At 40.0% G+C, this 22,422-nt stretch overlaps 1 protein-coding gene and 1 long non-coding RNA gene across 4 annotated transcripts; one reads left to right on the top strand and one right to left on the bottom strand.

Moving 5' to 3' along the window:
* Nucleotides 1-351: 351 nt before the first annotated feature.
* Nucleotides 352-5,242, bottom strand: LOC111917856 (putative disease resistance RPP13-like protein 1). 3 transcript variants are annotated; one of them, XM_023913493.2, is made up of 5 exons: nucleotides 1,698-5,242; nucleotides 1,274-1,388; nucleotides 874-937; nucleotides 708-801; nucleotides 352-612 (listed from the first exon to the last, which is right to left on the bottom strand). In XM_023913493.2, the coding sequence occupies exon 1, from the start codon at nucleotides 5,240-5,242 to the stop codon at nucleotides 1,703-1,705; it is 3,540 nt and encodes a 1,179-aa protein (XP_023769261.1). In that variant the 3' UTR covers nucleotides 352-612; nucleotides 708-801; nucleotides 874-937; nucleotides 1,274-1,388; nucleotides 1,698-1,702. The 3 variants fall into 3 exon arrangements, with proteins under 3 accessions (XP_023769261.1, XP_042758277.1, XP_023769269.1); XM_042902343.1 differs by having other exon boundaries at nucleotides 748-801; XM_023913501.2 differs by having other exon boundaries at nucleotides 708-771.
* LOC111917877 (uncharacterized) lies at nucleotides 5,196-17,699 on the top strand. The gene is made up of 6 exons (XR_008223710.1): nucleotides 5,196-5,333; nucleotides 16,358-16,460; nucleotides 16,553-16,751; nucleotides 16,901-17,148; nucleotides 17,215-17,376; nucleotides 17,644-17,699. It is a non-coding gene; the product is annotated as an uncharacterized LOC111917877 (long non-coding RNA).
* The last annotated feature ends 4,723 nt before the right edge of the window (nucleotides 17,700-22,422 follow it).

The raw sequence follows: 22,422 nt of genomic DNA, 5'->3' as shown, positions 1-22,422 counted from the left end.
ATTAAGATAGTTCAAGGGTCTCAAATGTAAATTTAGAGTCTCGTAAACAAGACTAATAGTGTTTTGAGTGGGGCCACACCCATTTATTTGCAAATAAATTATAAACTATAAAGGGCCCTATTTATTATAAGTATTTATACAAAGAAAAATGGGAACAACCTCATTATGCAAAAAGATCGATGTGTGTGGGTCTTTATATTTGGTTGAGGTGGCTTTTCTTTTCTTCAATGACAAGACCGATACTGGTATGGTTACAATTGATACAATTAATAATCAATAACTAGGTGGTATCCCGCACTTCGAGGCGGGCCAAAGTGGTATTTAAGAGTACAATGCTTAACAGAAAACATATGAAAGTAGAATCTTACAATTCAAAATTAGAATATGAAATTACAGTTTTAAACAGTTCCACTATTTCAGAAAGAAAGTAGGAAGCTATGATTCAGAAACAAATGTAAGTATTTTGCTACTGTGTGTATTGAAAATGTAGTTGACACATACAAGGATGCTATTTACCAACTGTTTTTTCTAGATCCTAGTAGCAACTCAATTTCACAACAGTAGCTTCAGCGCCACCTGGCATCTGTCTTGACTTGAGAATATGTTCTAATTCTGAAATAAACCATGATAAAACACATGTTACCATACACTGGTCAGAAATATCAAGCCAATTATAGCAGTGTACTTCCACTTTAAAAATTACTTACTTTTCAGTCATTAAAAGGTACAAGATTTTGAAATTTTCACCTTTCGCCATCAAAATCTTCCAATCTAAAATCCTCATCCCAGATGAATATATACCTGTAATCGTTCAAAATCCTTATTTTACTTTTATGACAAAACCATGAGGCAAAAAGCAAAACATCAACAAACCTGGAGTAACGAAACTGCAAGAACAAACGTATTATGTGTCTCCAACATGGAGACGTCTCTGAACCTATTCAACATATTGGTCATGTATGATTAGACAAAGATAAGAAATAGGAAAAGCATAGATGTTGGTAAACTCAATGATACATATATGGTCAAGTATTATCAGATAGAGAAAAGAAATGGGAAAAACATAGATGCTGGTAAATGCAATGATGTATGTGGAGTTTTATGGCACAATTTATTCAAAAAAATTGAACTATAAACATAAAAAAGACATACAAACTATGTAAAAATACTTGATTTACACGACTCTACAACATAACAAAACTATAAACATAAAAAAGACTGAAAAGCTTATATTTTTATAAGAACAAAAACAAAATAAACACTTCTTTTTTACCTTATTAACTCTCCATCTCCAAAACCCATCGGACTGAACCACTCTTGAAGGAGTTCACATAGAAGATGCATAGTCACTATCTTCCCATCTCATGGTAATCTTGATCTGATACGACCTGTAAAAAAAAAATAACAGATTTGATTCTAGTGTCGATCAAATAATGCATTCCAATTTCAACATTCATCTGGAGTTGCATAACTTTCAAACAAAAATCTAATCAAACTTCATAAAAGGTCCTGAAATTACATAAAAACTGTTGTTTGTTTTAGAGGAAAAATCATGTAAATTTTGCACTAGAAAGTACTGAGTTTGACTCTTTCCAAAAAGGGAGTACATACACAGATCGATCCTATCGAAACAAAATAACTTCAGCAAAAAAATATAAACTGATAATGACAAATTGAGAGGGGAGGAAACTACATACCTTTTCTACAGCCACAGTTTTACTGTCAAAGATGAAGTTGTCTCGGGCAGATCTCTAAGTTTCGGGCATGACCAAATATGAAGAGTTTTAAGGCAGGGCAGGTGTTGTAAAACCTCTGAAAGTGATTCCAATTCCATAAAACCATTCAGTCCCAGAGATGCTAAAGATGGTGGCAGAAGAAAACATGATGTAGAAGTAGTGGTATTGCTCGCATGTTCTCCCACAGCAAATGAAACGACTCCTGAATGTTTTCCATATAGAAGTAGTTCAACAAGTGAGGTTGGAAATTTTTGTGGGCCCCACTCTGACATGGGCTTATTCAAGTATCCTATACCAAGGCTACGTAAATTAGGAGGCCACAACCCACAAGGAAAGGAATAGTCCATACTAGGACAATCACATATACACAGTTCTTCCAAAGATTTGAGACTCTCCAAATGCTCATGAGGAAATGATTTTAGATTGTTGCAGCCATGGATGTCAAGAGATCTTAGGGAAAACATGATTGAGGAAGGGAGTTGAAGCAATGGTGAGAAGGTCAAAGATGTCATTTTACGACAACAACTTATCACCAACCTCTCCACACGATTTGGACAAATCAAACTCTCTAATGCGTCACAGTTACGTACCTCCAACTTCTGTAAACTGCTAAGAAACTCATAGTCCTCCGTTTCTGGTTCCCCTAAGTATCTTAATTCATCACATCTATCAATATATAGATCTTCAACGGCCCCAAGACACATTAAATGCTCTTCATCTAGTTGAACAAGTCCTTTAACATTCCCCATTTTCAATGCGATGAGCGATGAAGTGGCACCAATAATGCTTCTTAACACTTGTTCCAGACATCCTTCTACATGTAAAACACGAAGTGATGGTATAAATCCAATTGACACTTGTACCAATCTTGGACAATGTTTTATAGATAACTCACGCAGACGAGGAAACGGTTTTTTAGTTCCATAGTAATTGCCACCACTAATGAACCATCCCATCCATTCTTGCATATCATCAAATTTCAAAACTTCAAGCGATGGAAATGCAACACCAAGGAAAGAATTAGAAGATGAAAGTAACTCAAAATCCACGGTTTTCACCTCATTCATTCTTTTAACAAACAATTTACCAAGTGAAGGTAGACATCCAAGCATTGGTAAACAATCATTTCTACACCCACATAATGTAAGCTCGGTTAACTGGTCAAATGAGGGATCACTCACCCAATCAGGAAATGTCATTCCTTTGTAGAACAAAATCTTCAGATTTCTCAACTTATGATGAGGCCTTAGCTCTTCAAGTACTTCATATTCAATCAACTCATTCCGATAATCATCAAACACATCACTCCATTCCATATCCAAAACATCAAGACCCTCCTTTTCATGTAAGTTGGCATCCTTTGCTTGCAGTGGACTTATCACTTTGTCCAGCCCCATGATAGAAAGTCGACCTTGAAGATTTGATAGGTCCTTAAGGTCAGATATTTTGAAGCCGTTATCTCGTTCAATAATAACCTTTGGTAGAGTTTGTAGACTTGTCAACCCACCAATCCCCAAGGGCATCTTGTTTAACTTTGGAGTACGACTTATGTCAAGATGTCTCAGGTTTATTAAGTTAACAAAACTTTCAGGCAAGGCAGATAACTCATAACAACCACTAACCAACAAGCTTTGTAAATTACAAAGGTCACTCACTTGTTCAGGCAAACATGTGATTCTAGTATTAGAAACATTGAGGTACCGCAAATGCTTGAGATCACCAATGGATTGAGGTATCTTTGTTATATTCCAGCCACTTAGACTGAGCCCCCTTAGGAACTGTAGGTCAGGAAGTAATTCAACAAGAAAATTGTCCAATAAATCATTACTTTTCCAACCAGATGACATTAGTAAGAAAGTGCGCAAACGTTGGGATCTTTGTAATTCCTTGATCAGCTTTTTATATGAGACACCTTGTAGAGCTTTAAGTGAAAAGTGGCGTAACTTCTCAAAAGTTTCATTCATGTTGGATACATCCATCTCTTCATCGGATCTAAAGAAAAACTCTCCTGCAACACTTGTTGCCAAGTCACCTAGCAGGTAATGCATTGTATGCCCTACTTCGTCATTTGTTGAATATTGAAAAAACGATCTTGACTTTAGCTCTTCAAAAGACTCATAACCCAAACTCTCCATTGACTTGTCGCCTATTGATTGGGACAAGAAGCCTTCTGCCATCCACATTAGGACTAACGTTTTCTTGTCAAACACATAGCCCCTAGGAAAGAAGGAGCAGTATGCAAACAACAGCTTCAAATGTGGAGGGAGATGATAGTAACTTAGTTTTAGAGTCCAAAGAATCCCTCTTGCATCCTTTATATCCCATACATCATTCGTCAACAACTTCTTCCATTCATCATCATTTTTACTTGTCTTCAAGACCCTCCCAAGCATTATTAGAGCAAGAGGTAATCCACCACATTTCTTCACAATAGCTTCACCATGCAACCGAAGTGTTGGATGTTTGTTAAAGGTTTTTTCACCCAAGGCATGTTGAGCAAATAAAGACAGAGCATCTTCATTTGACAAATCCAAATGGTAAGTTTCAATAGAGCCCATCACTGATGCAACCCTGGTTCTCCCGGTTGTGACAATAACTTTACTTCCAGGTGCACCTACAAGAGGCGGGCTTCCAAGAAGTTTCCATAAAAGGTAGTCTATGTTCCATACATCATCAAGAACCAGTAGGAACCTCTTCTTTGAAAGTTTTTCTTTCAGGGCCACATGAAGCAGATTAAGATCAGGAAATCTTTTGGCCTCCCCGCTTACAGCTTCCCAAATGGACTTGCCGATATGAAATATACTGTATGCCTCAGTAACACAAACCCATGCTCTAAGTTCAAAGTGATCCTTCAGTTTCTCCTCGTTGTACAAAACTTCAGCAAGAGCGGTTTTGCCTACCCCAGCCATACCAACTATGGACACTACGCCAACATTTTCATCACTTCCCAACAACTTCATCAGCAATGCCTCTTTATCCCTTTCCCGACCAATTATTTGCGACTCAACTGGAATTTCCTCCAACCGTCTCGCCCTTCTATATGACTCTACTTCAACAATTACATTCAAACCCAAATCATTTTTCCTTTCCAGAAATGTATCCAACTGGTAGGTAATCTCATCCAGCTTACAACTCATCTGCCGACCATACATGATGCTGTGGGGACCAAAATTACTAAAACTTGACAATAACTTCAAAATCGTATTGTTGATGCTAGCACGGGATTCTTGATTCAACTTGCCTCGCATATCTTCGGTGGTTAAATCATCGAGTAAGTCGTCTATATCGTAAGTCAATTCACAGAGATCGCACAGCCACCGTTGAGCAGCTATGTATGTTATCTGCTTATTTCTTGCATCAGCAAGCACAGCTTGGATCAGGGGCAAGGTTTTCTTCAATTTTTTCAGCTGAGTGTCGATTCCATTAGATTGAGCCAGCTTCATCAAGTCTGCGGAGTTGAGCTTCCCACAGAGCAAAGTAATGAAGGCGCTAACGATTTCAGCCATTGGGATTTGAAAATGGAATGATCGTTTCTTTGTTCAGGGTTTTGGCTTGAAAGGAAAGGTTAAGCGAAAGGTTTTGGCCTCATAGATATCGGTAAAGTAATCCAACTTTTGGGATTAAATAAGCAAATAAGCATTTTTATGGTTTTTTTTTTCAAATACTTATTAAATTAAATAAATTTAGCCTATTTTATAAAAAAGATAATGTTTAAAAAGGTAATATATATTTTTTCATTTTTATATATCTTTTCGTTATGGGTTTATTTACGTCTACGTTTACCCCTTCAACTTGTTAAACTATACATATTCAGTCTTTATGACCGGTTACTCCAGGTTAGTTGGTAAAAATGACTTAATATGATAATATATTTCTTACGTTGTATACATTTAGTCCTTAATATTTTTTATACACATTTATTCATTAATATTTTTTTGTTGCAAAATAAGTTATTTTTTGGTTTTTTTTTTTTGTACTCATTCAGTATTTATAAGAAAATTATTTAGGTTTTCTCACGATATCTTACGTGAGACGTTTATTAATGAGGCGTATGGGGCTTTTGATGCTTATGTACATCGCGGTCTCGACTACTTGGTTGCTTAGGTCATGTGTTATGAATGTCATAACTTATTCATACAATCTCGGATTTTAACGATCTTTATATCCATGTATTCGTATTTCAGTCTACTATAACTTTCATTTAGATTACTCCCGTTAAAAAGTAATATATTTTTATTTACGATCTTTATATCCATACGGTTTTTATGAACGCGTGTATGGATGTTTTTTTTTTATAAAATCATAAGTAAAAATATATTATCTTTTGAACCGGAGTAATCTTAACGAAAGTTGTAGTGGACTCAAAAAACGAACACGTGGATATAAAGATCGTTAAAATCTGATATTGTATGAAGAAGTTACGACGTTTATAATACAAGGCCTAAACCAAACCACAAGACCTACGCAACCAAGCAGTCGAGATTGCGATGGACATAAGCATCAACAACCTCAAACACCTCATAAATGATTGTCACATGTAAGATGTCATGAGAAAAACCTAAATAAATCATTCATAAGTATTGAATGAGTACAAAAACAAAAAAGAACTTATTTTGAAAAAAAAATATTAAGGACTAAATATATACAAAGTATTAAGGACTATATGTAACATCCCAAAAATACGGGCCAAAAATTTCATTTTTAATTAAGTGATTTGCAAAACGTTTGTAACAAAATATCATACGATCATATCATTTAATAAAAACATGTCTTGTGATTGTAAACCAAAACGTAAAACATAATAATGTCAGAGTACAAATCCCAGAATATCTCATAGTGCGGAAAACAAAGAGCGTGTGTGTGATGCGCCGCTACCGCGCCAGCTCCTTCCCCTTAACTGAAGAGGTACCTGAAACAACAACTGAAAACCGTAAGCACGAAGCTTAGTGAATTCCCCCACTGTACCACATACCATATAACCACATAACATACATATATTGTCAGGCATATCTGGGTGCCCGACTTACCCCTTCGGTCCTCTCGACCAGATACTGGCTAGCATATCTGGGTACTAGCCTCCCCTTCGGTCCTCTCGACCGGATACTGACTAGCATATATGGGTGCTGGTCTCCCCTTCGGTCCTCTCGACCGGATGCTGGGGACTATTTCACCCTTACCACTACCACATAACACATATCACATAATCTATCTAGCATGGTTAGGCATGACTGCCCCTTCGGCCCTATCGACCGGTAATCTGGGGACTATCTCCCCTACTGTCACTAGCACATAGCATCATATCATACTAGCACATAAACATATCACAGGTAGTAGCAACCCTAGGTGAATATCATAGAGACAATCACCTAATCATACAACTCCTACTAGTGGGCCGATATTGTGGTCGTAGACCCACTGCTACTGGAAGGTAACTCACCTCGAAAAGTAGCTGCTGAAAGTCTGCTTGCTAAGCGTCTGACTGCTGAACCGGTAATCCTCCGGCTATAAATCCATAAACACATATTAGTCACTCATAAATACTCTTAGGTCAAATGACTGACCCACCCCTGGTCCAAGGTCAACTCCTTGGTCAAAGTCAACTTTCAGTTGACTGGACTCACCGAGTCATGGCACAGACTCGCCGAGTCCCTCTCCTACTAACTCGGTCCTACTCGTCAAGTCCCTCTTTCCACTCACTGAGTCACCCTTAACTCACTACTTGGGACGATTAATCTGACTCGCGATCCGACTCGCTAAATCCGAGAACAACTCGCCGAGTCCCCACGAGCAGATCTCCTACTCGCTTCCAAATCCTCTCCAAAGCATCCTTTATGAGGATTTGGGTTTCTGGGACTATTGCTACATGTTAAATTGCTAATTCCACGTGCAGCTACGAAGGGTTGGACCTTCTACACTTAAACCCCTCTTACTTAGCAACAGTTCATATGACTCGCCGAGTTTGAAGAACAACTCATTGAGTTCCAGGCAATCTTCATAGGACTCGTCGAGTTGTTCATCCAACTCACCGAGTCTAAGACCATCTTCATAGAACTCGCCGAGTCCACTTTGGGACTCGCCGAGTCCCTTCGACCCATTTCCCATACAGACCAAAGCTGAGACATGCAACGCTTCCAAACCATAGATCTATGTTCCTAGGGCATGCTTATCACGTAAAGTTGCAAAACTTTACGTGCATGCATGGCCCTATAAGCTCCAAAAGGCAAGTCCAAGCTCTTTATGAGGTCATATACTCAATAGGGACCTCAATCACTTCAGCCACAGAGACTTTACACTTCTAATACGTCCACAAGGTCCAGATTTGAAGTCCTTTCAGAACATAATGCATAACACATGGAGTTTGAGGTTTTAGGGCTTAAAAACCACCATTTAGGGACAAAAAGGGGATCTAATGAACTAGTGATCAAGGTAGGGACCTTTTTACCTGAATGGAAGCTTCTCACAGTGTAGATTTCAGATCTACTTCCCCTCCTTGCACTCTTCAACCTCCTCCTTCTTCTTCTAAGCTCCAACTTCCTTCACAAGGCCAAAATCATTCACAAGAACAATAAGGGGGCTAGGGTTTCGTTCTTCAGCTTCTCTGGAAGTGTTAGGGACAAGGGAGGCCGAGTTAGGGTGTTTAAATAGGGTGTAAACACCCATGTTAGGGTTTTACTCGTCCAGCACGGACTCGCCGAGTCTGGGACCCGACTCGCCGAGTCCCTTGCTCAAGTCCCGTGCCAAGGTCGATCCTACTCGGCGAGTCAGGCCTCCAACTCGCCGAGTCCAAGGCAAAATGAGAAAAATTACATAAATAGAAATCGTACTAGGAATCCGATGTTACAAATCTCCCCCACTTATCTTAGACTTTATCCTCGAAGTCGGTTGCCCGTTCCCGGAACAATTCTGGGTAATGCTCCATCATTTCATCCACCGGCTCCCAAGTCCATTCCGAGCTTTTCTGGTGTTGCCATCGTACCTTCACCAGCTCTACTCTCTTGTTCCTCAGATCCTTCAACTTCCTGTCGAAGATTGCCACAGGCCGCTCGATGTAATTTAGGCTGTCATCGACCTGAATATCCTCCAAAGGCACCACTGCCGAGTTGTCCACCAAACACTTCCGCAACTGAGAGACGTGGAAAGTGCTGTGGATCTGGATGAGTTCGGCTGGCAGATCCAACCTATATGCCACCTTGCCCACCCGGGCTATAACCCTGAATGGCCCGATGTACCTTGGGCCCAACTTGCCTTGCTTTCTGAATCGGATGACGCATTTCCATGGCGACACCTTCAGAAGAACCGTATCCCCGACTTGGAATTCCAAGTCTGAATGGCGCTTGTCGGCATAACTTTTCTGCCGACTCTGTGCAGTCTAAAGCCTGCTCCGAACCTGCTGTATCCTCTCGGTCGTCTTGAGCACTACTTCGGTGCTCCCCATGACCCTCTGGCCAACTTCACCTCAACATGTTGGGGTCCTGCACCTCCTCCCGTACAACATCTCGAAGGGAGGATGGTCAATACTCACGTGGTAGCTGTTGTTGTATGAGAACTCTGCTAGAGGAAGATAGGTATCCCAACTACCACCGAAGTCTAGCACGCATGCCCACAACATATCCTCAAGAGTCTGGATGGTCCGCTCACTCTGACCATCCGTCTACGGGTGGAAGGCGGTGCTAAAATGCAGACGAGTGCCCAACTTGTCATGAAACTTCTTCCAAAACCTGGAAGTAAAACACACATCTCTGTCTGAAATCACTGACACTGGCACCCCGTGTCGTGCCACTATCTCCCTGATATAGATGTTGGCCAACTTCTCGGCCGAGATGCTCTCCTGAATCGGAATAAAATGGGCGCTCTTAGTCAATCGATCCACGATGACCCATATCGAATCCACTCCTCGTGTGGTCCTGGGAAGCTTCGTGATAAAATCCATCGTAATGTCTTCCCATTTCCACAACGGGATATCCAACGGCTGCATCTTGTCGTGCGGTCTCTGATGCTCGACCTTGACCTTCCTACAGGTCAAGCACCGCTCAACGTACCAAGCCACATCCCGCTTCATGCAGGGCCACCAATAGTCTAGACGAAGATCCCTATACATCTTCGTTGCCCCGGGATGAATGGAGAATCGGGATTTGTGCGCCTCCTCCATCAATACCTAGTGCACGCCTCCGTGATACGACACCCACACCCTACGGTGTAGTGTCAATAATCCTTGGCTATCATAATCGAAGGAGGTAACTTGACCCACTATTCGCTCGCTCTTACGAGGTTCCTCCTTCATAGCCTCTTGCTGAGCTTCCCGAATCTGCTCTAATAGGGGAGTCACCACCGTCATCCTCATGCACACGCCTCTAATCGGCGCTGCCTTGCGACTAAGTGCATCGGCCACCACATTGGCCTTCCCTGGGTGATAAAGGATCTCGTAATCATAATCCTTCATCACATCCAACCACCGAGGCTGTCTCATGTTCAGATTCGGCTGATCCATGAGGTACCTCAAACTCTTGTGGTCCGTGTAAATGGTACACCGAACCCCATAGAGGTAATGACACCAAATCTTGAGGGCAAAGACCATCGCCCTCAACTCTAAATCGTGCGTCGGGTAGTTCGCCTCGTGAGGCTTCAGTTGCCTCAAAGCGTAGGCAATGACATGCCCTCTCTGCATCAGTACCGCGCCCAACCCTGAAATGGACGCGTCACAGTATACCACAAAATCCTCTTCGCCCTCTGGCAGGGCTAAGATTGGCGCCTCACACAATCTCTGTCTCAGAACCTCAAACGCTGCCTGCTGCTCAGGCCCCCATCGAAAGACCACGGCTTTCTTAATCAACCGTGTCAGGGGTATGACTATCTTGGAGAAGTCCTGGATGAATCTCCGATAGTAGCCCGCTAATCCCAGAAAACTCCGAATCTTAGATGAAGACTTCAGAAGCTCCCATCTCATCACGACCTCTATCTTGGCCGGGTCGACCAGTATACCGTTCTGGTTGACAAGGTGCCCAAGGAATTGCACCTTGCACAACCAAAACTTGCACTTGGAGAACTTAGCGTACAAGCTCTCCCTCCTCAGGGTCTCCAAAACCTCTCTCAGATGCTCATCGTGCTCCTCCTACGTCTTGGAATAAACCAAGATGTCATCAATGAAAACTATCACAGACCGGTCCAGCATCGGTCTGCACACGTGGTTCATGAGGTCCATGAATGCGGCAGGAGCATTGGTGAGCCCAAACGGCATCACCACGAACTCATAATGGCCATAGCGCGTTCGAAATGCGGTCTTCTGCACATCCTCCTCTCTGACCCTCATCTGATGATATCCCTAACGCAAATCAATCTTGGAGAACCAATATGCTCCCTGTAACTGGTCAAAGAGATCATCAATCATTGGGAGTGGGTAACGGTTCTTCACCGTTACCTTGTTCAGCTCCCGATAATCTATACACATCCGATGCGACCCGTCCTTTTTCTTCACAAACAGAATTGGGGCTCCCCAGGGTGAACTGCTCGGTCTAATAAATCCTTTGTATACAGCTCCTACAGCTGTGTAGACAACTCCTGCATCTCAGGAGGAGCCAACCGATACGGTGCCTTGGCTATCGGAGCCGCACCAGGGATGAGGTCGATCCTGAACTCTACCTGTCGCTCCGGAGGTATCCCAGGAAGCTCTTCTGGGAACACCTCTGCGTAGTCTCGCACCACTGGAACCTCGCCCACCATCACCTTACCCGCCTCCCGGGTATCCATAACATACGCGACATATCCCGCGCAACCCTGCTGTAGGTAGCGCCTAGCTCTCACTGCTGAACATATTGTGGGTCCGTGTTGTGGCCTCTCGCCGTGGATCACCAACTCTCCCCCACTTGGGGTCCTGGTCCGCACCAGTTGTTGTGCGCAATCTATCACCGCCCCATTAGGGCTCAACCAATCGATGCCTATAATCACCTTGTTCGCACGCAACGAAATGGGAACCAAATCCACCAAGTAGCGCTCCTCAAACAACCTTAGAACACAATCTCTAAACACTGTTAATGCTCGCACCGATCGATCATCGGTAATCTCTACCTCTAAAGGGAAATCCAACGTGCCTGAAGACTCAGTAAACTTCTTGCTAAGCGCAAGAGAAACAAACGATCGGGTGGCACCCGAGTCAAACAACACCTGCACTGGGATACCGCTCACATGGAACGATCCTAACGTATATACACAGAGCACATATCAATATCATAACATCATATAAATAAAACAGAGGGAAATAATCATACCCGTCACCACATCAGTTGCGACGCGTCCCTCCTCGGTAGTCAGTTGAAATGACCGGCTGCTCACCACTGGAGCCTCTGCCTTGCCCTGCTGGCAGAGTCGCTGGAGCTGGTGCCTTCACTGGCACCTTCACTGGCGCTGCTGCTGTCAACTGGGGGCAGTTGGCCTTCTTATGGCCCCTCTGGTTGTAGTGGAAACATAGCAACTCAGACATCTGAATAACCGGTGCAGGGGCAGTACAATCCCTGCTAAAGTGCTCTGTCTTGTCGTACTTATAGCAGCCTGACGATCCCAACTTGCACGCTCCCTCGTGCATCTTGCCGCATTTCCTGTAGCGGCCTCGCCCCTGTTGGCATTTCGGCCCCGCGTCTGGTCCCTTGGGCTTCTTCCCCGAAGCCCCCGTAACCTGCCCTTCCTCTGCCTTTCTCTTCTGGATGTGCTCCAGATCTATCTCCCTCTCCCTTGCCCTGGCAATCATAGAGTCCAGAGTAGGGCAAGCTGAAAAACTGACATGCTCCCGAATATCAGTTCGTAGCATGTCATGATAGCAGGTCCTCCTCATATCCTTGTCACCCACGTACTGAGGCACCAACAACGCCCTCTCCCGAAACATGGCGGTGATCACCGCCACAGTCTCCGTCGTCTGCCTCAAATCTAAGAACTCCTTGGCCAACTGTTGAAGCTCGACAGCCGGCGCAAACTCTGCCTTGAACCTGGTCACAAAGTCCGACCAGGTCATTGCCTCAACAGCCGAGGCTCCCAACGAGTCACCAACGGACTCCCACCAATCTCTAGCTCGATCTCCTAAACACCCTGCTGCAAACCTCACCTTTAACCCCTCAGGGCAGAAGCTAGTCAATTGTGTAGACTCAATGTCTGCAATCCATCGTCTGGCAGCTATGGGGTCCTTTGCCACGTGAAAATCCGGCGCACCACTTCCCCTGAAGTCCTTAAAGGACAGTGTGCGAAATCCCGACTGGCCAGATGCCATGTTGCTCCTGAATGCCCTAAGGCGATCCTCCATTAACTCAACTATCCCTTCCTTGATCGACCCGAAGATGATGGGGGTCGACTCAAGGATGCCTCTGGTGATCTCTAACGCGATTAACTCGCGTAGCCCCTCATCTACTTGCCTCGGAACCTGATCCCTCTCCTGAACTGCCAACTGTCGACCTCGGTCATAGTACCACCATTCTGCAATACATAAATAACAACTGTTAGTGATACTGATACCTCTTGAGGGATCACACCCACAACAAGTTCCCTGGTCTTGTCTCGGCCTTCCTTAGATCGGGTACGAATCCTCTGCTTTCAGTAGTACGGGCCCAAACTGTTGGATTAATGTCTAAGTCCATAACTATAATTGGTAAGACTTGACCCGACCCGACATGGTCCATTTGGGTTGCATGGCATCATGCATTTGGATAGACTATAATGAGAAAAATAACACTTATGGTTGGTTAATATATTATAAGTTCGAATATATTAATAATATTATTTAATTAGTATTGATCAAGAATTAATCTAGGATTAATTAAGTGATCAAAAGAAGACTAATTAAATATATGGGTTGATTGTGCAAATCATCCATACTTATATAGTGGGCTAATGTTGCATGGATTATCTAGTTGGGCTAAAACCCATATGATGCTCCATGGTGTTTTTGTACCCATGGATCATGGAAATGAAAGGCCATGTCAATTAGGGTTTACATGGTGTAATCCTAACTATATATGCATCTTATTCTTGACCGAAATCGGCACTAGTGTGTGTAAAAGGAAGGGCTAGCCGATTTCATGTAGTGTAGAATTCTCTCAAGTTATTCCAAGTGTATTTGGTGTTGTGTGAACCATTTGAGGTGTCACACTTGAGGCACTAGGCACTCGAGCTTCATGAAGACATTCTACATCAAAGAGGTATGCATTCTATCTTGTTATATTCATTGTTTTGTATGCTAGATTGGGATAATACCTTGGATGTTCATATTTGCATGTATAATAGAGAAAACATAGATCCAAGGTATTTAGGGTTGCATGTACACTTAGGAGTGTTAGAATGCTCAAAATCCAACAGTGGTATCAGAGCCTAGGCTTGTTTTCTTGTTATACTTGCAAAAGTAGCTAAAAAATCGAGTTTTGATGCTGTCTGCCCAGCAGACTCGCCGAGTCCATGAATGGACTCGCCGAGTCCAAGGCAAAATGCATCCAACTCGCCGAGTTGGTTCGTGCACTCGACGAGTTGGAACCCCAGACAGCACAAATTCGACTTTTTTGGCTAGAATTGGACTAGGAACATTACCCTAAGATGTTTTTGGACTTATAAACTTATTTTTGATTGTGGTAATGTTCATGCTAATCCAATTTCAAAGATAATTGTCAATAGATTCATGTTTTGTATTAGTTTAAGGTTTAGACTAATTACATGAAAAAGTTTAATTTAAATTATCTTCACTACAAGAAAAAAGGCCTTTTACGACGCGCAATTTATGTCACGCAGTGATTTATGATACGCAAAAGCACGTGACCTGAAAATAATGTCAGCTCTCTAGAAATTTTAAGGATTTAGAACGCGCATTCTTGCGTGACCTAGAATAAGTGTTAGAAAAAAACACGGAGGGCACTTATTATAAAATATGCGTCATCTAAACATGTCGCTTTATATTTTTTAATGAAACGCGCTCTTTAGTAATAAGCGGGAAAAAGAAAACCCAAAAATTAGAAAAGCCCGCTTTCACTTCCCTCTTTACCCTAGCCCGCTTTCACTTCCCTCTTTACCCTAATCGGCGATACTTCTTTCCCCTTCCCACATCGACCGCTAACTACTCCCCTCACACTCTGACCACCACTTTGTGCTATTTCCTGGTCGTCGACCCTCTACCATTGTCGACCCTCCGCCAACGTCGCATCTTTTTCACACCTTCCTCTGCCATCGACCTATTAGCTCTTCGAAATTAGAAGGACTATGTAACAATTCCAGTAGAAGATCAAGGCCAACAAGACAACAATCCCTTCCAGTTCCTAAATCTCAACAGGAAGCCGAACCAGAAGACACAAAACCAACAGCAATTCCGTTCACCTGGGAACAAATCCCTGGAAAAGCAAAACACCCAAAAAACAAAAAACATACAAAATTTTCCGATTGACGACCAATCATAAGACGATGTTCCTCCCGACGCCATTGAAACACCAAGAAGAAATCGACAACAATTTCGTTCACCTGCACCCGCTGGAATCTGAATTCGCGACATCTAATCGGAAAGTATGAAGAACTTACCTGCTCCATCTACTTCTATCCTAGAGCCGACGATTTAGGGCCTTACAACTTCTCATCCCACACAGTGTTGAAGATGTTGCTCGTGATTTTTTTGTCATTCTGACAAGCCCTAGCTCGGATTGAACTAAGGTATGCTTTCTTTCTTGCTCCGGTTGTTATGGTTGAACAGAGCGTCGTCTAAGCCCTTTGCTACATAAATGACAGGGTAAACTGGAAGGGCATAATGGCATTAGTAACCCACCAGGTTCAGGTAAAAGAAATTCTGACTACTTTTTATACTTTCCTTTGAAGGGGTTGTAAGACTAATGAATAAATAATGGATACTTTATATTTGCCTTTGAAGGGTTCATATGCTCGCCATCAACCTAAGCACGCACTTCCGCCTTCTCCTCTAACCCATCTCTCCTCTCCGCCACCGTCGCTGACCTACGCGTTGCCCGTCAAAGAGACATGAGTTTGATCATTTTGACAGGAGGAATGCTAGGTTTGATTAAGTCGACGTCTTCTTCTCTTGTCTCAATTTGACACCTCAACTCTTCTTTTGCACTGATCTGCCATCGATACTAGGTTTGATTTTTTTTTTATTTGCAGGTTTTGTTAGTAGACCATGTCTACTGCTACTCAAATTAAACATGTCGTATTCTTTTTATTACAAGAGGTGGTTTGTAAAATGGTGGTTGAAGGAGCACATAAGTTCAGAGCCACACAACCTCAGCTTGGTTTTTTGTTCTTCTTTCTTCTTATGCTTCTGAGACATGATTTGATTGAACTTTTGTGCTCTACATTTTAATGCTATAATTTATGCTTTTGGTCAGGTTACTTTCATGTAGAATGGAATTAGATTATGGTTTATGTTGTGACTTTATTAGGTTTAAAATCATTGTTTGTGCTTCATGCATGCCTAATTTAGATTCTAGGTATATGTTGTGCGTATGAAAGGTCTCTTTTTTCTTCTTCTAATGGAGTTTCAAACTACACAGAGGTTAAACTTAATTTAACTTTTGTTATTATATCGTTTCCCTTCATTTATATTATTGTTTATACAATTTGAAGTTTGAACTTAACCAATTATATCATCTTCTATGCAGGGTTCCTTCTTCTGGGTGCCTTTGGTTAGTGAGAACTTGTTATCTGTCATAGATGTGGCCCTACTTAGTTTAGTTAGAAGCTATATAGATGATTCTTCAATTGGTATGTCAAAAGTTACTTACTTTATGTTTCTATTTGGCTTGTAAGTTGTAACTTCAAGTTGTTATGCTAACCATTGTTTCATATATTGACAGCTATTTAATAGTATCAAAGAAGATAGATTCTTGATACAACTGTTGAAAGGTCTATGAACCAGTTGATTGCTTTAGTACCAAAAGAAATTCCAAGATTAACCCTTAGATTCTTTCCATTTTTCGATCCATCCCCTTTTCCATATAATCCACCCCCTGCAGCTGTTGCAAATCCATTTCTTTTCACTGATGCTGAGTATGGGTAAGTTACAAGCTGTTAAAATCATTTTTGTTCATCATTGGTTTTCAAATGTGCATGTCATTTCCTAAAACAGTTTATTTTGTTATGGATGCCATAATTTATTGTCTTCTGTTCTTTCTGGATTTGTTTTAATTGGTTGATGTATGAAGGTTTTTAGCTCGTGGGTTAATGGAGTATAATACAAACACTTTCTACCCTACAAAACTCTACATCAGGCAAGTTTCTATTTTTCTTAATTTCTTTTTATTGTCAGTATCAAAAGTGATGATTTTCTTATCATCGTATCGCATATCACATTGTGAGGGTTCATCAAAAGCATGAAAATGATGTTGCTCCTGCCTTCACCACTGTACAACTCAAGTGTTACATTTAAGTTGCCAAGTCTAAAAAGCCAAAGGTTCGTCTGATTTTCTTATCATCTTATCATCTTATCTTTTCTAACATGTTGTCAATTTTAATGCAGCTATGTGCAGAAGCAAGAAAATTTTTGGTTGATTCTTATGTTGCTCTTCCTAGAGGAGATACAACTCCAGGAAGTAGAGTTGCATATAGCATGACAGTTAGACAGTTAGAGGCTCTAATCAGATTTTTAGAGGCAATTTCCAGGTGTCACCTCGATGATGAGGTAAAGAAAAATTAACAGAAACCAGTTATGTGATGTCCTGTCTTGGTCTTTGCATCCTTTTGTAGCAAACAAACACCTTTTTAAGTGTTTTGCAATTTTTAATGATTTGCAGAGAAGGAGTTTCTTGTTTCATCTTTTTAAGTTTTACAAAAAATTGTAATTTTTATCCTCTTGTCAAACATATACAAAATGTTTTCTCATGTCCTAGTTTCCTCTTTTGCGACTTATGTGCTAAGTTAGCTCCAAATTGTGTGTATTCTGTTTCAGGTTCACCCTGGCCATGTTAAATTAGCAACAAGACTTCTAAAAACTTCAGTAATCAGGCATGTTTTGTTTATTGATTTTTGTAGAATAGTAATAGCTTGCAAACATATGTATCACTAATTATGTATGGGAACCTGTAGTGTGGAGTCAACTGAGATTGATTTGACCGAGTTCCAAGAAGAGAATCAAGAAGAAGGCGATGTTGAACCTTAGATAGCAGATGTTGATGCAGATTCCAATAACGACCAACCAGGTTGCTATTTTGCTCTAGAGAAGATGGCTACAAACTAGAAATTTTAGTTTACTTGAATTATGTTTATTTGAATATTAAATCATAAATTTACATTCTCACTGGAAAATATATGCTTGAATGTTGTTTAATTTGTCAACTTACTACTTAATTTCTCACTGTATGCAGGTTTTTCCTGCAAGATAGATGGTGCAGAGCGAGGTAGTTTACCATCTTCTTGCTTTGGCAATGTATCTTTGGTATTCTTCATAAGCGATCATAATTGCTTGACATTTTGTATATTCTTGATCACCAATGACTTGCAGCTGCTAAAGATACCTGTAATATGGAAACATGACTCTTTTAAAAACTACTTCTGATGATATAAAGTTGATCATATTATATCTTTTATCTGTGTTCTATGTGGTGTGAATATCAATTAAATTTTGAGATTTTCTTTTGTTTTCTCAATAAAGTTCAAAACGGAAGACAAAAAGCTTGTGAAAGATCAAAATCTTCATAAGAATTTGATCTCTGATAAACGAACGAAAAGAAGTCAGCTGAAACTACAAATGGCTTTTGATGGGCAGGAAAGAGATATGAAGGTATGATCTATATTGTAATTCAGATTCTATCACTTTTATTATGTAATCTCTTAAGTCTTAATACCCATTATTCATTATGCATGCAGAGATTTTGGGAGCCAAGTATCTTCACTTTGTCTACAAACATGTTGAAGGAGCATGTAGTATTAGGTTATATAGTTAGCGATGATTATTTGTATTTGACATTTTAGTGCAATGATTTATCTTTCTTATTTATTGTATTTTATTTTGTATTTTGTATGACATTAACTTTTGTGCAATGGATTGTCTTTTTTGTATATGGTATTTTATTTTATATTATGAGACATGACATGCAAATTTAATTTGAAAATTAGTAAAATAAATAATCTTTTTAAAAAATGAAAATAAAATTTACGATACGCATAAATGTGTGTCATCTTCATTTATGACATGGCCTTTCTTGACAGCGGTTTTAATGATACGCATTGCGTGTCGTAAATGCACGTCGTAAATGCGCGTCGTCTCTCGTTATGACAGGACCTTCCTTAACGCGCATTTGCGCGTCGTCTGAGCGTTTTACGACGCGCAATGAGCGTCGTAAAAGGCCTTTTTTCTTGTAGTGCTTGTTCTTATGAGTTGCTTACATTAATAGAAAAGTTGAGTGAAATAGTTGTTTTCAATCCAAATTAATCTAAGAGTTGATTCTAAAATGTGTTTTTGTAACTTGTCCTCAAGTTATATGAAAAGTCACATTTAAGTTTCATAAAACTCATAAAAGTTGGCAAAGGTTACAAAATGAAGAGTCTAGTTCTGTTAAATGGTTTTATGACTCCATAACTTGTCCTCAAGTTATGGAGGACCAAGAGTCTCTTCATTAAATAATAAATAAATAAAATAGGTGTAACCTTAATTAATTCCATAAGTTATAAAATAAAGAAAAGTTAATTCTTTTATTAGTTTAAAGTCTTCCATAACTTGTCCTCAAGTTATGGAACTTGAAGTGTTTTTGGATTAAAACTACTTTAAACACATAAGTTATGGAATTATTTAGTTTTGAATAGTTTCAAAACTTGCCCTCAAGTTTTGGAATTTGTAAAGTTTTCTCTTATGAATACTTTAATTCCAAGTTAGCCCTTAGAATTTTAAAAGTTAAAATTCAACCCTTATACTTTATAATATTATAAGTTAATAATATTTATATATATGTATAAGAATAAAGTCAGTTTTACCATTAGTAGGCCTCATTCACGAAGCCGGTCTATAAGGGGGGTATAAGGTTACTGCCTATAAAATGGCAGTTTAATGGGTGTCCACTCTCACCCACCGCTTCCTTGACCGGTGGAGGGTCGTTAGCTGAACGGGTTTGACAGGACTAGAATTCTCCCTTCATTAAAAGTATTAATGATAAATACTAAGTAACTAAACATTTTATAAATACCCAATCTTAGTTACTTAGGAAAATGTGAATAAGGTGCTAATCCATGAAATTACACTTTGCACTTTGTTTAAGTCGGTTAGTGGAACATGTGTGGTTAACCGGCACACTAACTCGTATTTAACAAGGTAGGCAAAGGGTAACTTAATGTTTATCATAGTATCGATGGAGCGTGTGTGGTTAACCGACACATCGATTGAGGGGTAAACACTTAAGGGTGCCAAGTAATTTGCATGGTTACTTCACACCTTGTTTTGTGATCCTCGGCATCCCAGTCACAAAACGTAAATGGCACACTCGAGATTGAAACATGCCATTGAAAAGTTCAATGAATCTCAAAAGATCTAGGAGTTTCAAATCCAATTAAAACCTAATAAATTATTTCGTTTTTCATGGTGGAAATTGGTGATTCGTCATTCACCTACCTTCAAATATTCTATAGCTTGGATTACGGCATCCCTCTTCCAAGTTATAAAATAGTTTGTTGGGTCCTAGCCTTAATATTTCGTATTGGGTGTCATATTAAGGACTTTAGATCAACTATCTTGAATATCTCCCAAAAGATGTCTGGTTTAGACATCTATGATCTTCCCAAATCTCTTGAAACAAGCTTTCCTAAATGAAGATGATGTCCCATGGAAATCATACTTCTTTCACCTCCTCCAGTTATTCTCCCTAACCCACAAGTTCTTGAAAAGTTTAAGGTCACTCAAGCCCTATTGTCAAGTAAAGGTCTATGTGTGGTCACATCTTGGAGATGTAGTCACATATTGACAAGTCGGGAGAGTTGGGTGTCAAAGTCTTGAGAAAGTTGGTGGTTCCATCACTTTCTAAGTTACATAGTGAGCTTCTTTGGGACTCCTATGAAACAGACTAAGACAAGACCCTTAATGATCTTATCCATTTGGTAAGATCAACTTCCTAAAAACTTGATGGACATTGACAATAGTGCCACAGGAAATCCAGAAAAGCATTCTCTTCCCAATGGAAAGGGATCGACCATAGTCAACTTGGTTGACCAAATGGTAAAGAGAAAAGCTAAGCCTGTGATAGTCCCGTGTACCATTACCAAAGGGTTCATATGTTTATATTTCCAAAGAAAGGGGCATTGGTTGCGAAGCTGCCAAATTTACCTAAGGATGTTAAAGTCAATAAGTTTGACTCTACTTCAGGTAAAGTCCACTATCTAACTCTGCTAAGTTTCTATTCTAAGATTCTTGATACATGATGTGACTGGGTCACATGGTGCTGTTTTAAGAATCAAAGAAAAGTGAAGAAACTTAAAGAAAGAATATGCTGAATCAGATCGCGTAGATGGATTTCTATCACATAGTTTGAAGATCGGATTCTTGAGCTACTTCTTATGAGTTATGAGATATTTCTTAGGAATAGATAACAATAAGTTTTCATATGGATTGTAAGGATAAGTTTTTCCGCAAAGTTTTAAAATAAAAGAAAAATTTTGATTTTATTTATTTTAGAATATCCTTACAATGGCATTTGAGGAAAAATTGTTGCTTATATGATTCCATTAATAGCAAGAGTGGAAATATGAAATTGATTCTTTCATTTGTGGTAATGTCTAAATTTACCAAATCTGGAAAGATTCTCATCACCTAAGTTTCAATTGGATCGTGACTTGGAATCATGCAAGGTGTATAGCATGATGAATGAGAACTTTCAAGTATTGGAAAATTAAGACTAATTACTTGTTCACATGGATGTGTGAGTCAAGTAAAGGACTAAGGGATCGAGTACATATCCTTGTGCACTGATTAAGTCCACCACAAAAGATTGATAAGACTATTCGTCATAGTTTACTAAAGCTCAGTAAATATGGTTATACTTACAAGCTTAAGTGTAATTCTGAGACATTGGAAAAAGGTTCCAATGTAAGGCATAGTGAATAAGAAGAATCAACTTAGGCAGAAAGATAAAACTTTCTCAAATCTGAAAAGATGGGAGAGTACTTTAGTATCAGTTTTTATGATCATCTTAATGATTTAGAGACCTTATCACAATTCATCCTCTAAGTGTCTTCTTATAGCTAAGAAGAGGAGCTATGAATTGTTAAAGTGGTTAAATCAAGAAGATGATTCATACTTCATTCCAAAAACAATTCTTAGAGTTATACTCTAAGATTGTAACTTGAGTGACATGTCTTAATGAAGGTTTAAAACACTTATCAAATCTAAGAGTAAAAGTTTTCTACTCTTGTACATTTGAAATTGGTAAGTTGTGATGTTTTGGATAAAACAAAGACCAACTAAGGCCAATTGTGTGAAGTGTTTGTCTTGATTAGAGTCCGCACTATCTCTTGAATATCTGACAAGAAAGTCTTATATGTCAAGAGGACAGTGGGAGTCTTAAAGGTCTTGAAAGTCTCAAGAACTAATCAAGAATAAAACCTAAAGTTCTTCACTAGCACACGACTTAAGGTTTATAACCTATCGTGTCGACATATTCTGTGCCCATTCCAATTAAAGTTGGCTTTGCATATGAGTTCTTAGAGTTCTCAATTGGTTGCAAAACAACTTGGAAGCAATGGCAGG

This window comes from Lactuca sativa, chromosome 1 (genome assembly GCF_002870075.4).
Source record: "Lactuca sativa cultivar Salinas chromosome 1, Lsat_Salinas_v11, whole genome shotgun sequence".
NCBI classification, from domain to species: Eukaryota; Viridiplantae; Streptophyta; class Magnoliopsida; order Asterales; family Asteraceae; genus Lactuca; species Lactuca sativa.
Note: the sequence above shows the minus strand (reverse complement) of the source record. Positions and strands in the feature narration are given on the sequence as shown.